This window comes from Haliotis cracherodii, unplaced genomic scaffold (genome assembly GCF_022045235.1).
Source record: "Haliotis cracherodii isolate W230 unplaced genomic scaffold, xgHalCrac1.p SCAF_12, whole genome shotgun sequence".
In the NCBI taxonomy this organism is placed as follows: Eukaryota; Metazoa; Mollusca; class Gastropoda; order Lepetellida; family Haliotidae; genus Haliotis; species Haliotis cracherodii.
The window spans coordinates 21,122,081-21,139,235 of record NW_027266267.1 but is presented as its reverse complement, the minus strand read 5'-3'; the positions used below and the strand labels follow the sequence as shown (position 1 = coordinate 21,139,235).

Genomic DNA, 17,155 nt, shown 5'->3' with positions numbered 1-17,155 from the left:
CGATATTAAGGGGCTAAAACAAGGACTGGTCGGCTCGGAGTCAGTGCACTGTGGTTGAGTGGGGTATTCATGTTAAACTGCGGCATGGTATCTCAGTGAGCTAGCACTATAAATCGGCATCAGTCCGGACTAGTACAAGCAGCCACACACACACACAGACGTGCATGCACGTCGCTATATAAGTGCAATAATCTTGGACGCGACGTTAAACCCCATTTCACCTCACCTTACCTCAGAAGTTCTGCATCTTCCCCAGGCAAGGAATTTAACAGCCTGACAGTTTCCATCCTTTGCTGAACTAGGCTGGAATTATGGAGCTATATTTTGGCAAGAGTACTGAGTCTGTGCATAGTCTGATCACAAACCCATAACGAAATCGACATCTGGTTATTAAACAACATGGCAACTGCCATGCTGAATTTGTTTGATTACAGGATTTGCAGAGCACGTGTACTGTCAACTGGGCGTCGACAGATATTTTCAAAATATTCACTGTTTTTAATCAAGGTGTTCAGTGATTTCATGCACTTCACGAAGTAAAACCCATTTTGAATAAAAATCTTTATTATTGATGATATTGTCTTGACTGGGCGCTGCCATTTATTTGAAGCAAGTGCAAGAGACATGAGAGGTGGAATCTGATTGGTCAGTTGTGTGAACATAGAAGGGACATAACTCGTAATAACCATATGTGGTGCAACAGTCAAGCCAAGTAATTCCAGCCTGGTTCTGCAAAGGGGAAAAGTGGACACTTAAAGTCAGTTAACTCCCTTGCCTTGGGAAGATATGGTGGTTTTGAGGCTACCAGAATATATTTTTTGATGGCCAATTGGGCAAAATGTGTTCTTGGTGTCATGCAGTGCCTTGTTCCAAAACAACAGTCCACATCCTCTGTAAAAATACAATCTTTATTTCTGTAAAACTGTGACACTAAGCTACTGGTCAAAAATACATCCGATAAAGAAGACAAATAAAACTGGTACATACAGTTGTGAAGACTCCTCGCAAGTAGTTGTAAGGAAGACAGTATCACATTGTTACATATGGATATATGATGAAAGGTGAACAGTAATATAACTAATCTCTGTTTCTGGTTACACATTATGACTACACACTATGTAAAAAATATAAATTCATTTAAAAAAACTTGATGTTTAACAGAAACAAAAGGACGAAAAATCTGGTCTTCCTCGCATGTAAATCTATATTCCACGGAGAATATCCATTGAGAATTTCCGTTAAAACAAACACAGTGACCGATTCGTGACATAGTGTCGTTCCGGGATAATCCGATGGAGGTTGCGGAAAGACACGAATAGTGACGGATGCCATTCGTGACTAACTCGTGTTATTCCGGGACAATCTTCTTGCAGGTTACGGAAAGGGGTGCGTGGTGACGAATGAACTCGAGTCGCTATGAGGCATGTCCCGGAATAACACGAGTTGGTCACGATTGCAAGGTTTGACCCGGAATGACCCGAGTGGAAACGAAGGCAGGTTATTATCGCCGATCTTTTGTAAGATAAACAGTTTCACACAGATTTAATAGTTCCTAGTGATGCCATAATACTAAATGCTAGATTTAAGAATGAAATAGACCTATGTGTGGGGGATTAAACTTTTATATAGGGTGTTAATATATGAATGTGAGTATTCCTTGTACCACGACGGAGGCCTGTGTCTGGTAGGTTGAGAACTTCAGGGAAGGAATGGGGTCACGTAAAAAATTGTAATTAGTACAATGAGAAAAACTCAGACAGGTACAACATGCATCAAACAGAACACGTATTAATGAAATGTGTTGATTGTTGGCAGGGGAGACAACTGAGACAGCCAATGCACAGGACACCCGCAGATCATTTGACATAAATGCTAAAAATACATTGACATTATAGATAGTATTAGACATTGTCAGGCTGACCTTTTTTAAAATAAAAAAAAATTAACATTTGATTTTTTTAATCGGATGTGTTGTGAACATGTCGGGTATATTAGTGTGTGTCTGCTTGGTGTAGCTGAACCCAACATTTTTACCTCACTAGTGAAACTCACGAACACGGGAACGGTGCTATCAAACCGAGAATCATAATAAGTGAATCTGGGATTCGTATCCATGATCAGCCTATCCTGGCACGCATAAGGGAGGTAATGTTGAATTACAGTTCTTTCATATTCATATGATAAAGACCACAACTGAAGACCAATTAATGAACAACAGTAAGACACGCTTACAACGAACTAAAGATTTTGGATTATAACGAACTAAAATAAGTAGTCCATTTGAGTTTGTTATAACCGTAGTTTACTGTAACAAAATAAAGAGATGTGTACTGGATATTGTTTAGAGCTTACCCTTCAGGCACGCACGTCACAACTTGTATAAAACATGCAACACCTAATGTCAAAATATCACTCTTTTACCTCATGTGAGTATCTTCATGAAAAGCCAAAGATCTCTAGCTTTTTTTCTCTTGGAAACAGGTTTCGACAGTACGGGTCTGACATTCTCTTGACTACCAAAAGGCAATTTGAAACAGTGCAACAATCTTTTTATCCTTAATATCTTGACGATTTCAGCTCTTCAGTCCTTTTCGCACACGATTGTCATTTTCGTGGATGAACAATTCAGCGTCATGTCATTCGAATCAGGCTCAAAACGAAGCTATCGTAGCGAAGAGGTCCAGGGCTTTAATCATATTTGAATGGAGACCTAATGCCCTGGATAGTCGAGGATGATTTTTACTTGTCATCGAATCCCCCAGTGGCATGTCTAAAGGACCAGGGTATTTGTCGAATCCTGTTTAACTCCGTTACCTTACCAGTCCAGCTAAATGTATCCAACTTGGCAGCACTGTAGTACTGAGAGCACATCTTTCATAACAGTATGAGGGTGAGGCTAGACAGCCCACGCGTGACTGAATGATATTCAACATAAGCTTCACAAGGGGAGGCTTGTATACAGGCGTGGGATGGGTTGGAGTGGGTTGGTGGTCATATTATGGCTAAGACTCTGGCTTGGGGTTAGGAACTTACATCTTGTACATTCTTTTCTCAAATCTTATACTATATCTTTGCTGTTGGGCACATTTCAAGGTGCTGATTGTATTGAAATAATATTAATATCTAGTCTTGAGTGTCTAATGCAGCAATTAATCATCTAAATGTTCTAGTTAATGAGTGATGGGCTCTCGGTCTTCCTTCAGCTGTTTCTTGGCCATCCTCCTCTCATTGCACAGGCGGTAGGTGATGAAGAGGATGCCGCCCACCAACACGATGAGGGAGAGGACGCCGGCGATGGTCAGCACGTCTGTTCCGGCCTCCACTGAAATATACAGAGTAGTGTCAGAACGTCTGTGTCCTCTACTGAAATATACAGAGTGTGTCATAACGTCTGTGTCCTCTACTGAAATATACAGAGTCTTGTCATAACGTCTGTGTCCTCTACTGAAATATACAGAGTCTTGTCATAACGTCTGTGTCCTCTACTGAAATGTACAGAGTAGTGTCAGAACGTCTGTGTCCTCTACTGAAATATACAGAGTAGTTGCAGAACGTCTGTGTCCTCTACTGAAATATACAGAGTCTTTTCAGAACGTCTATGTCCTTTACTGAAATATACAGAGTCTTGTCAGAACGTCTGTTTCCTCTACTGAAATATACAGAGTCTTGTCAGGACGTCTATGTCCTCTACTGAAACATACAGAGTCTTGTCAGGACGTCTATGTCCTCTACTGAAATATACAGAGTACTGTCAGAACGTCTGTTTCCTCTACTGAAATATACAGAGTCTTGTCAGGACGTCTATGTCCTCTACTGAAACATACAGAGTCTTGTCAGGACGTCTATGTCCTCTACTGAAACATACAGAGTAGTGTCAGAACGCCTGTGTCCTCTACTGAAACATACAGAGTAGTGTCATAACGTCTATGTCCTCTACTGAAATATACAGAGTCTTGTCATAACGTCTGTGTCCTCTACTGAAATATACAGAGTAGTGTCATAACGTCTGTGTCCTCTACTGAAATATACAGAGTCTTGTCATAACGTCTGTGTCCTCTACTGAAATATACAGAGTCTTGTCATAACGCCTGTGTCCTCTACTGAAACATACAGAGTAGTGTCATAACGTCTGTGTCCTTTACTGAAATATACAGAGTCTTGTCATAACGTCTGTGTCCTCTACTGAAATATACAGAGTAGTGTCAGCACGTCTTTGTCCTCTACTGAAACATACAGAGTCTTGTCAGGACGTCTTTGTCCTCTACTGAAATATACAAAGTAATGTCAGAACGTCTATGTCCTCTACTGAAATATACAGAGTCTTGTCAGAACGTCTGTGTCCTCTACTGAAATGTACAGAGTAGTGTCAGAACGTCTGTGTCCTCTACTGAAATATACAGAGTAGTTGCAGAACGTCTGTGTCCTCTACTGAAATATACAGAGTCTTTTCAGAACGTCTATGTCCTCTACTGAAATATACAGAGTCTTGTCAGAACGTCTGTGTCCTCTACTGAAATATACAGAGTCTTGTCAGAACGTCTATGTCCTCTACTGAAATATACAGAGTATTGTCAGAACGTCTGTGTCCTCTACTGAAATATACAGAGTCTTGTCAGAACGTCTATGTCCTCTACTGAAACATACAGAGTCTTGTCAGAACGTCTATGTCCTCTACTGAAATATACAGGGTCTTGTCAGAACGTCTGTGTCCTCTACTGAAATATACAGAGTCTTGTCAGAACGTCTGTGTCCTCTACTGAAATATACAGAGTCTTGTCAGAACGTCTGTGTCCTCTACTGAAATATACAGAGTCTTGTCAGGACGTCTGTGTCCTCTACTGAAATAGACAGAGTCTTGTCAGAACGTCTATGTCCTCTACTGAAATAGACAGAGTCTTGTCAGAACGTCTATGTCCTCTACTGAAATAGACAGAGTCTTGTCAGAACGTCTATGTCCTCTACTGAAATATACAGAATAGTGTCAGAACGTCTGTGTCCTCTACTGAAATATACAGAATAGTGTCACAACGTCTATGTCCTCTACTGAAATAGACAGAGTCTTGTCAGAACGTCTATGTCCTCTACTGAAATAGACAGAGTCTTGTCAGAACGTCTATGTCCTCTACTGAAATAGACAGAGTCTTGTCAGAACGTCTATGTCCTCTACTGAAATATACAGAGTAGTGTCAGAACGTCTATGTCCTCTCCTGAAATATACAGAGTAGTGTCATAACGTCTGTGTCCTCTACTGAAATATACAGAGTAGTGTCATAACGTCTGTGTCCTCTACTGAAATATACAGAGTCTTGTCAGAACGTCTGTGTCCTCTACTGAAATAGACAGAGTCTTGTCAGAACGTCTGTGTCCTCTACTGAAATATACAGAGTAGTGTCAGAACGTCTGTTTCCTCTACTGAAATAGACAGAGTCTTGTCAGAACGTCTATGTCCTCTACTGAAATAGACAGAGTCTTGTCAGAACGTCTGTGTCCTCTACTGAAATATACAGAATAGTGTCAGAACGTCTATGTCCTCTACTGAAATATACAGAGTAGTGTCAGAACGTCTATGTCCTCTCCTGAAATATACAGAGTAGTGTCATAACGTCTGTGTCCTCTCCTGAAATATACAGAGTAGTGTCATAACGTCTGTGTCCTCTACTGAAATATACAGAGTCTTGTCAGAACGTCTGTGTCCTCTACTGAAATAGACAGAATAGTGTCAGAACGTCTGTTTCCTCTACTGAAATATACAGAGTACTGTCAGAACGTCTGTTTCCTCTACTGAAATATACAGAATAGTGTCAGAACGTCTGTGTCCTCTACTGAAATATACAGAGTCTTGTCAGAACGTCTGTGTCCTCTACTGAAATATACAGAGTCTTGTCAGAACGTCTGTGTCCTCTACTGAAATATACAGAGTACTGTCAGAACGTCTGTTTCCTCTACTGAAATATACAGAGTACTGTCAGAACGTCTGTGTCCTCTCCTGAAATATACAGAGTCTTGTCAGAACGTCTGTTTCCTCTACTGAAATATATAGAGTCTTGTCAGAACGTCTGTGTCCTCTACTGAAATATACAGAGTACTGTCAGAATGTCTTTGTCTTCTACTGAAATATACAGAGTCTTGTCAGAACGTCTGTGTCCTCTACTGAAATATACAGAGTAGTGTCAGAACGTCTATGTCCTCCTCTACTTCAATATGCACAGACAACAAGGGGACAGAAAACATGTAGACTTACTCTCCCGTGGCACCAGCGTGTCGGCATAGTACTGGAACCTGAAGCCTTTTTTCACCATGTTCATCATGCTCTTGTGCATGTTCATGTCGTCTGCCCTGAAGGTGAGCATCAGTACCTGGCCGGTACCGCGGTAGACTGGCTTCCGGTTGCCACACCACTCACCCAACTTTGCAGAGTCAGGGCCGTCGCCTGGAACGGGATGAGAGATGGCAGTGATGATGATTGACAGAAACGAAAACTCTTGTCTCCATCCCCCTCTCCACCGGTGTCTCCACCCCCCCCCCCCCCGTCCCTCCCCCCCACCCCCCCCCCACACACACCGTCAATCCACCTCCTCACCACCGGCCTCTCTTCCCTCTCTCCTCACACTCACCATATCTCTTTCCACCCCCTCTCCTCTCCTCTCTCCCCGTCCCTCTCACCCCCCTCTCTCCACACACTCACCACCTCTTCCCCACTCTCTCACAACCATCTCTCCCCATCCTCTCTCCCTACCCTCTATTCTCACACTCACCACCTCTTCCCCACTCTCTCAGAACCATCTCTCCCCATTCTCTCTCCCTACCCTCTCTCCCCATCCCTCTCTCCTCACACTCACCACCTCTTCCCCACTCACTCAAAACGATCTCTCCCCATCCTCTCTCCCTACCCTCTCTCCACACACTCACCACCTCTTCACCACTCACTCACAACCATCTCTCCCCATCCTCTCTCCCTACCCTCTCTCCTCCTCTCTCCTCACACTCACCACCTCTTCCCCACTCACTCAAAACCATCTCTCCCCATCCTCTCTCCCTACCCTCTCTCCTCCTCTCTCCACACACTCACCACCTCTTCCCCACCCACTCACAACCATCTCTCCCCATCCTCTCTCCCTACCCTCTCTCCTCCTCTCTCCACACACTCACCACCTCTTCCCCACCCACTCACAACCATCTCTCCCCATCCTCTCTCCCTACCCTCTATCCTCCTCTCTCCTCACACTCACCACCTCTTCCCCACTCTCTCACAACCATCTCTCCCCATTCTCTCTCCCTACCCTCTCTCCCCATCCCTCTCTCCTCACACTCACCACCTCTTCCCCACTCCCTCACAACCATCTCTCCCCATCCTCTCTCCCTACCCTCTCTCCTCCTCTCTCCACACACTCACCACCTCTTCCCCACTCACTCAAAACGATCTCTCCCTATCCTCTCTACCTATCCTCTCTCCCTATCCTCTCCCCATCCCTCTCTCCTCACACTCACCACCTCTTCCCCACCCACTCACAACCATCTCTCCCCATCCTCTCTCCCTACCCTCTCTCCTCCTCTCTCCACACACTCACCACCTCATCCCCACTCCCTCACAACCATCTCTCCCCATTCTCTCTCCCTACCCTCTCTCCTCCTCTCTCCTCACACTCACCACCTCATCCCCACTCCCTCACAACCATCTCTCCCCATCCTCTCTCCCTACCCTCTCTCCTCCTCTCTCCTCACACTCACCACCTCTTCCTCACTCTCTCACAACCATCTCTCCCCATCCTCTCTCCCTACCCTCTCTCCTCCTCTCTCCTCACACTCACCACCTCTTCCCCACTCTCTCACAACCATCTCTCCCCATTCTCTCTCCCTACCCTCTCTCCCCATCCCTCTCTCCTCACACTCACCACCTCTTCCCCACTCCCTCACAACCATCTCTCCCCATCCTCTCTCCCTACCCTCTCTCCTCCTCTCTCCACACACTCACCACCTCTTCCCCACTCACTCAAAACGATCTCTCCCTATCCTCTCTACCTATCCTCTCTCCCTATCCTCTCCCCATCCCTCTCTCCTCACACTCACCACCTCTTCCCCACCCACTCACAACCATCTCTCCCCATCCTCTCTCCCTACCCTCTCTCCTCCTCTCTCCACACACTCACCACCTCATCCCCACTCCCTCACAACCATCTCTCCCCATTCTCTCTCCCTACCCTCTCTCCTCCTCTCTCCTCACACTCACCACCTCATCCCCACTCCCTCACAACCATCTCTCCCCATCCTCTCACCCTATCCTCTCTCCCCATCCCTCTCTCCACACACTCACCACCTCATCCCCACTCCCTCACAACCATCTCTCCCCATCCTCTCTCCCTACCCTCTCTCCTCCTCTCTCCACACACTCACCACCTCATCCCCACTCCCTCACAACCATCTCTCCCCATTCTCTCTCCCTACCCTCTCTCCTCCTCTCTCCTCACACTCACCACCTCTTCCCCACTCTCTCACAACCATCTCTCCCCATTCTCTCACCCTACCTTCTCTCCCCATCCCTCTCTCCTCACACTCACCACCTCTTCCCCACTCCCTCACAACCATCTCTCCCCATTCTCTCACCCTACCCTCTCTCCCCATCCCTCTCTCCACACGCTCACCACCTCTTCCCCACTCCCTCACAACCATCTCTCCCCATCCTCTCACCCTACCCTCTCTCCCCATCCCTCTCTCCTCACACTCACCACCTCTTCCCCACTCCCTCACAACCATCTCTCCCCATCCTCTCTCCCTACCCTCTCTCCCCATCCCTCTCTCCTCACACTCACCACCTCTTCCCAACTCTCTCACAACCACCTCTCTGCCCATCTCTCCACCTTCTATTCCCCATCTCTTTACCCTTTCACCACATCTCACTCCTCCTTCTCACCCCCCTTTTCTTCCCTTTCTCCAACCTCTCCACCATATATATATTTATATGCCATATATACTTCTCACCGTCATTGACAAAGGCGTAATCGCTGCAGTCTTCGGGCAAGTTGGATTCCAGCACCTCAATAACCACTACATAATCGGGACGATAAGATACAAATCTCCACGAGCACTTGGAAAAGCTGGAACAATACATACAAAACAAAGGTAGGACGTGAACAATGCTGACATATTCGCCACATTAACACACAGAGCTGAAACAGAGGTGAAGGGTATTGAGGTAAGGTAGGTGTACTCACAATGGGTATTGCATGGAGGCTAGCCAAGTGTACTCATAGTGGGATGTGCATGGAGGCTAGCTAGGTGTACTCACAGTAGGCATTGCTTTGGGAAGTTAGGTGTACTCTTAGTGGGTATTGCATGGAGGCTAGCTAGGTGTACTCACAGTTGGTATTGCATGGGGAAGTTAGGTGTACTCACAGTGGGTATTGCATGGGGAGGTTAGGTGTACTCATAGTGGGTATTGCATGGGGAAGTTAGGTGTACTCACTTTGGGTATTGCATGGGGAAGTTAGGTGTACTCACAGTGGGTATTGCATTGGGAAGTTAGGTGTACACACAGTGGGTATTGCATGTGGAAGTTAGGTTTACTCACAGTGGGTATTGCATGGGGAAGTTAGGTGTACTCACAGTGGGTATTGCATGTGGAAGTTAGGTGTACTCACTTTGGGTATTGCATGGGGAAGTTAGGTGTACTCATAGAGGGTATTGCATGGGGAAGTTAGGTGTACTCACAGTGGGTATTTCATGGGGAAGTTAGGTGTACTCACTTTGGGTATTGCATGGAGGCTAGCTAGGTGTACTCACAGCGGTTATTGCATGGAGGCTAGCTAGGTGTACTCACAGTCGTTATTGCGTGGGGGCTAGCTAGGTGTACTCTCAGTGGGTATTGCATGGAGGCTAGCTAGGTGTACTCACAGTGTGTATTGCATGGCGGCTAGCTAGGTGTACTCAAATTGGGTATTGCATGGGGAAGTTAGAACAGTGGGTATTGCATGGAGGCTAGCTAGGTGTACTCACAGTGGGTATTGCATGGGGAAGTTAGGTGTACTCATAGTGGGTATTGCATGGGGAAGTTAGGTGTACTTACAGTGAGGTATTGCATGGAGGCTAGCTAAGTGTACTCACAGTGGGTATTGCATGGAGGCTAGCTAGGTGTACTCATAGTGGGTATTGCATGGAGGCTAGCTAAGTGTACTCACAGTGGGTATTGCATGGGGAAGTTAGGTGTACTCACTTTGGGTATTGCATGGGGAAGTTAGGTGTACTCACAGTGGGTATTGCATGTGGAAGTTAGGTGTACTCACACTTGGTATTGCATGGGGAAGTTAGGTGTACTCATAGTGGGTATTGCATGGGGAAGTTAGGTGTTCACACACGGGGTATTGCATGGGGGCTAACTAGGAGTACTCATAGTTGGTATTGCATGGGGAAGTTAGGTGTACTCATAGAGGGTATTGCATGGGGAAGTTAGGTGTACTCACAGTGGGTATTGCATGGGAAGTTAGGTGTACTCACTTTGGGTATTGCATGGGGAATTTAGGTGTACTCACAGTGGGTATTGCAAGTGGAAGTTAGGTGTACTCACTTTGGGTATTGCATGGGGAAATTAGGTGTACTCACAGTGGGTATTGCATGGGGAAGTTAGGTGTACTCATAGTTGGTATTGCATGGGGAAGTTAGGTGTACTCACAATGGGTATTGCATGGAGGCTAGCTAAGTGTACTCACAATGGGTATTGCATGGAGGCTAGCTAGGTGTACTCATAGTGGGTATTGCATGGAGGCTAGCTAAGTGTACTCACAGTTGGTATTGCATGGGGAAGATAGGTGTACTCACAGTGGGTATTGCATGGGGAAGTTAGGTGTGCTCACTTTAGGTATTGCATGGGGAAGTTAGGTGTACTCACAGTGGGTATTGCATGGGAAAGTTAGGTGTACTCACAGTGGGTATTGCATGGGGAAGTTAGGTGTACTCATAGTGGGTATTGCATGGGGAAGTTAGGTGTTCACACACTGGGTATTGCATGGGGGCTAGCTAGGAGTACTCATAGTTGGTATTGCATGGGGAAGTTAGGTGTACTCATAGAGGGTATTGCATGGGGAAGTTAGGTGTACTCACAGTGGGTATTGCATGGGGAAGTTAGGTGTACTCACAGTGGGTATTGCATGGGGAAGTTAGGTGATGTCATGATGACCTTCTCTCGCTTCGCCAGGATGTTCATCATTTCAGGGCAACCTCCTTCCTCTGTGGACAAGTAACATCGTCTATATTTGTAGGTATGTATGAAATTAACACAGACATACGTCACTATGACACCCCTACTTCCTTTTTAGAGAGAAGCATTTCACTATGATTCCACTACTTCCTTTTTAGAGAGAAGCATTTCACTATGATTCCACTACTTCCTTTTTAGAGAGAAGCATTTCACTATGATTCCACTACTTCCTTTTTAGAGAGAAGCATTTCACTATGATTCCACTACTTCCTTCTTAGAGAGAAGCATTTCACTATGATTCCACTACTTCCTTCTTAGAGAGAAGCATTTCACTATGATTCCACTACTTCCTTTTTAGAGAGAAACATTTCACTATGATTCCACTACTTCCTTTTTAGAGAGAAGCATTTCACTATGATTCCACTACTTCCTTTTTAGAGAGAAACATTTCACTATGATTCCACTACTTCCTTTTTAGAGAGAAGCATTTCACTATGATTCCACTACTTCCTTCTTAGAGAGAAACATTTCTCCATGATGCAACTACTTCCTTCTTAGAGAGAAGTATTTCTCCATGATGCCACCACTCGTACTTCCTTCTTACAGAGAAGTATTTCACCGTCATACCACTACTTACTTCATTCAGAGAAGTATTTCCCCATGACGCCAATACTTCCTTCTTACACAGAAGTATTTCACCATCATATCACTACTTCTAATAGTGATGTATTTGACCATAATGCCACTTCCTACGTCTTACATAGAAGTATTTCACCATCATACCAATTCTTCCTTCTTCTAGCGACGTTTATGACCACAATGCCACTACTTACTTCTTACAGAGAAGTATTTTACCATGACCTTCCCATCCATCATTTTATCATTTGTCATGATTTTGTAGGTGAGAGTTTGACCAGTGCCGGAAAACATCTTCTTGAACGACCCACACATCTTTTCCCCAGTTGACGTCGTGTCTGCTCCTGAAACACATGTCACAATCCACTGAATGAAAGATAGGAGTAACTTTTAGGAGTTAGGAGTAACTCTTAGGAGTTAGGAGTAACTTTTAGGAGTTAGGAGTGTGCATAAAGCAGAAGGATAACATACTATTTCAAGCACTGTTCAAGACTGTATTTCATTGAAAACATTCCAGCTACACAATCATACACAGTGACACAGTTGATGCGTTGTCCTCATACCGTTATAGACAGTGACGCAATCACCCATGTCCCCTTACCATCACACACAGTCACCCATGTCCTCTTACCATCATACACAGTGACACGGTCACCCATGTCCCCTTACCATCATACATAGTGACATAGTCACCCTTGTCCCCTTACCATCATACACAGTGACACAGTCACCCATGTCCACTTACCATCATACACAGTGACATAGTCACCCATGTCCCCTTACCATCATACATAGTGACATAGTCACCCATGTCCCCTTACCATCATACACAGTGACACAGTCACCCATGTCCCCTTACCATCATACACAGTCACCCATGTCCCCTTACCATCATACACAGTGACACAGTCACCCATGTCCCCTTACCATCATACACGGTGACACAGTCACCCATGTCCCCTTACCATCATACACAGTCACCCATGTCCCCTTACCATCATACACAGTCACCCATGTCCTCTTACCATCATACACGGTGACACAGTCACCCATGTCCCCTTACCATCATACACAGTGACACAGTCACCCATGTCCCCTTACCATCATACACAGTCACCCATGTCCCCTTACCATCATACACAGTCACCCATGTCCTCTTACCATCATACATAGTGACACAGTCACCCATGTCCCCTTACAATCATACACAGTGACATAGTCACCCATGTCCCCTTACCATCATACACAGTGACACAGTCACGCATGTCCCCTTACCATCATACACAGTGACACAGTCACGCATGTCCCCTTACCATCATACACGGTGACACAGTCACACATGTCCCCTTACCATCATACACAGTGACACAGTCACCCCTGCCCCCTTACCATCATACACAGTGACACAGTCATCCTTGTCCCCTTACCATCATACACAGTGACACGGTCACCCCTGCCCCCTTACCATCATACACAGTGACACAGTCGTTCTTGTCCATCAGGGTCGACTCAATGTGAACATTCACCACCTCATCTGCCATTGGCGCCATCACTTTGTACACGCATTGCGAGTCCCTGGAACGGAGACAACATGTACTTCTTAATACGTGGCATCAATATCATGATATGACGTCCTGAAGGGAGAACGGATACATTTGCAAGGGATCGATCGCCTATTTTCATAGTTCATGTTGTGAATATTCAGGAATCAGGTTACGTTTCAGATGTGACTTTGTTGTGAGAGCAAATAGAACTGGATCTATATATCCAGCGAGCACCTGTTGAGAGAGACGCTAGACTCATAGTCCTTAAATGAAATAATTCATTTTCATGTTTATTCCAACTGCCCACAGCGTTATGGAAGGTCAATCCTTTAGAAAGTCTAAGTACCCAGAGTGTTATAGATGGTAACTCCTTCATATTGTCCAAGGGACCGTCGGGTAGCCTAGTGGTTAAAGCGTTCACTCGTCACGCCGAAGACCCGGGTTTGATTCCCGACATGGGTACAATGTGTGAAGCCCATTTGTGGTGTCCCCCGCCCTGATATTGCTGGAATATTGCTAACAGCGGTGTAAAACCATACTCACTCACTAACTCACTCACTTATATTGTCCAAGTACCCAGAGTGTTAGAGGTGGTATCTCCTTCATATTGTTCAAGTACCCAGAGTGGTATAGATGGTATCTCCTTCATATTGTCCAAGTACCCAGAGTGTTATTGATGGTAACTCCTTCATATTGTCCAAGTACCCACAGTGTTATTGATGGTAACTCCTTCATATTGTCCAAGTACCCACAGTGTTATGGGTGGTATCTCCTTCATAGTGTCCAAGTACCCAGAGTGTTATAGATGATATCTCCTTCATAGTGTCCAAGTACCCAGAGTGTTATAGATGATATCTCCTTCATATTGTCCAAGTACCCACAGTGTTATGGGTGGTATCTCCTTCATAGTGTCCAAGTAACCACAGTTTTATAGATGATATCTCTTTCATATTGTCCAAGTACCCAGAGTGTTATGGGTGGTATCTCGTTCATAGTGTCCAAGTACCCACAGTGTTATGGGTGGTATCTCCTTCATAGTGTCCAAGTACCCAGAGTGTTATAGATGGTATCTCCTTCATATTGTCCAAGTACCCAGAGTGTTATAGATGATATCTCCTTCATAGTGTCCAAGTACCAAGAGTGTTGTTATAGATGGTATCTCCTTCATAGTGTCCAAGTACCCACAGTGTTATGGGTGGTATCTCCTTCATAGTGTCCAAGTACCCAGAGTGTTATAGATGATATCTCCTTCATATTGTCAAAGTACCCAGAGTGTTATAAATGATATCTCCTTCATATTGTCCAAGTACCCAGCGTTTTATAGATGGTAACTCTTTCATATTGTCCAAGTACCCAGAGCGTTAGGGAAGGTAATCATTTATAATACATCATCAAACTTTCGGGTAGGTTACCCTTAATATTCCCAAACTGTCCACAGATTTACCAAATATATTTTATACAGTATTTTTGTAGAGAGTTATTCCTCAACCTCCCACTTATAAACAGTAGCCGTGTTCAGACAAGATACGTTTTTTTGAGTGAGTGAGTGAGTAGGTTGGTGGGTAGTTTGGATTGAGTGAGTGAAGGAGTGAATGAGAGAATGAGTGAATGAGCATCATTTATCCTACCTCTGAATGTTCTCGTATTCGGCTGTCTTTACAGTTCCATTGTCGGTCATCATATCCATGGCCATTCCGTTACAATGTTTTTCTGCAACAACAGAATTTTTATAAACACCACATATTGTCAATACTGTTGTTAACTGGGTGCATCACAGCAATACCTCACACTGGACATATCACAATTATAACTCACACTGGACATATCACAATTATAACTCACACTTGACATATCACAATTATAACTCACACTGGACATATCACAGCAATAACTCACACTGGACATATCACAGCAATAACTCACACTGGCTAATCACAATTATAACTCACACTTGATGTGTATCAATTATATCTCACATTTGATATCTCACATTCGTAACTAACACTCGATATATACCAGTTTTAACTTACACCTGACATATCACAATTATAACTCACACTGGACATATCACAGCAATAACTCACACTGGACATATCACAATTATAACTCACACTGGACATATCACAATTATAACTCACACTGGACATATCACAGCAATAACTTACACCTGACATATCACAGCAATAACTTACACCTGACATATCACAGCAATAACTAACACTGGACATATCACAGCAATAACTCACACTGGACATATCACAGCAATAACTCACACTGGACATATCACAATTATAACTCACACTTGATGTGTATCAATTATATCTCACATTTGATATCTCACATTCGTAACTAACACTCGAAATATACCAGTTTTAACTTACACCTGACATATCACAATTATAACTCACACTGGACATATCACAATTATAACTCACACTGGACATATCACAGCAATAACTCACACTGGACATATCACAGCAATAACTCACACTGGACATATCACAGCAATAACTCACACTGGACATATCACAATTATAACTCACACTGGACATATCACAGCAATAACTCACACTGGACATATCACAGCAATAACTCACACTGGACATATCACAGCAATAACTCACACTGGACATATCACAATTATAACCCACACTGTACATATCACAGCAATAACTTACACTGGACATATCACAATTATAACCCACACTGTACATATCACAGCAATAACTCACACTGGACATATCACAATTATAACTCACACTTGATGTGTATCAATTATATCTCACATTTGATATCTCACATTCGTAACTAACACTCGATATATACCAGTTTTAACTTACACCTGACATATCACAATTATAACTCACACTGGACATGTCACAGCAATAACTCACACTGGACATATCACAGCAATAACTCACACTGGACATATCACAGCAATAACTCACACTGGACATATCACAATTATAACTCACACTTGATGTATGTCAATTATATCTCACATTTGATATCTCACATTTGTAACTAACACTCGATATATACCAGTTTTAACTTACACCTGACATATCACAATTATAACTCACACTGGACATATCACAATTATAACTCACACTGGACATATCACAGCAATAACTCACACTGGACATATCACAATTATAACTAACACTTGATGTATGTCAATTATATCTCACATTCGTAATTAACACTCGATATATACCAGTTTTAACTTACACCTGACATATCACAATTATAACTCACACTGGACATATCACAGCAATAACTCACACTGGACATATCACAATTATAACTCACACTGGACATATCACAGCAATAACTCACACTGGACATATCACAATTATAACTCACACGCGACATACCACAAGTATAACTCACACTGGACATATCACAATTATAACTCACACTGGATACACACTGGATTTATAACTGTTATAAGTAACACTGGATATACTAGTATCACTATAATAAACTTACATTCTGGATAAAAAAACACAGTTTTTACTTACACCAGGTATATCACAATTATTATTACACCCGATACATCGGATATATAACAGTTATAACGCACAGTAGATATATCACAGTTATAACTTACACTGGATATATAATGGTTATATTTAATACTGGGTACTCTAGTATCACAATTATAACTTACACAGGATACATAACAGGTATGACTAACACTGGATATACTAGTATCACAGTTATAACTGACACAGGATATATAACAGTTATGACTAACACTGGATATACTAGTATCACAATTATA

General features: G+C 43.6%; 1 protein-coding gene across 1 annotated transcript in view; it reads right to left on the bottom strand.

The window, feature by feature from the left end:
- Positions 1-889: 889 nt before the first annotated feature.
- The window catches only part of LOC139458247 (cubilin-like), a 39,601-nt gene continuing 23,335 nt past the window's right edge, over positions 890-17,155 (bottom strand). Inside the window, exons 11-17 of the mRNA XM_071239615.1 lie at positions 14,997-15,078; positions 13,290-13,399; positions 12,022-12,168; positions 11,127-11,217; positions 8,977-9,092; positions 6,242-6,430; positions 890-3,322 (exon numbers count right to left, since the gene is read on the bottom strand). Coding sequence (XP_071095716.1) covers positions 3,171-3,322; positions 6,242-6,430; positions 8,977-9,092; positions 11,127-11,217; positions 12,022-12,168; positions 13,290-13,399; positions 14,997-15,078 — 887 coding nt within the window. The 3' untranslated portion in view covers positions 890-3,170. The remainder of the gene's footprint in view (positions 3,323-6,241; positions 6,431-8,976; positions 9,093-11,126; positions 11,218-12,021; positions 12,169-13,289; positions 13,400-14,996; positions 15,079-17,155) is intronic.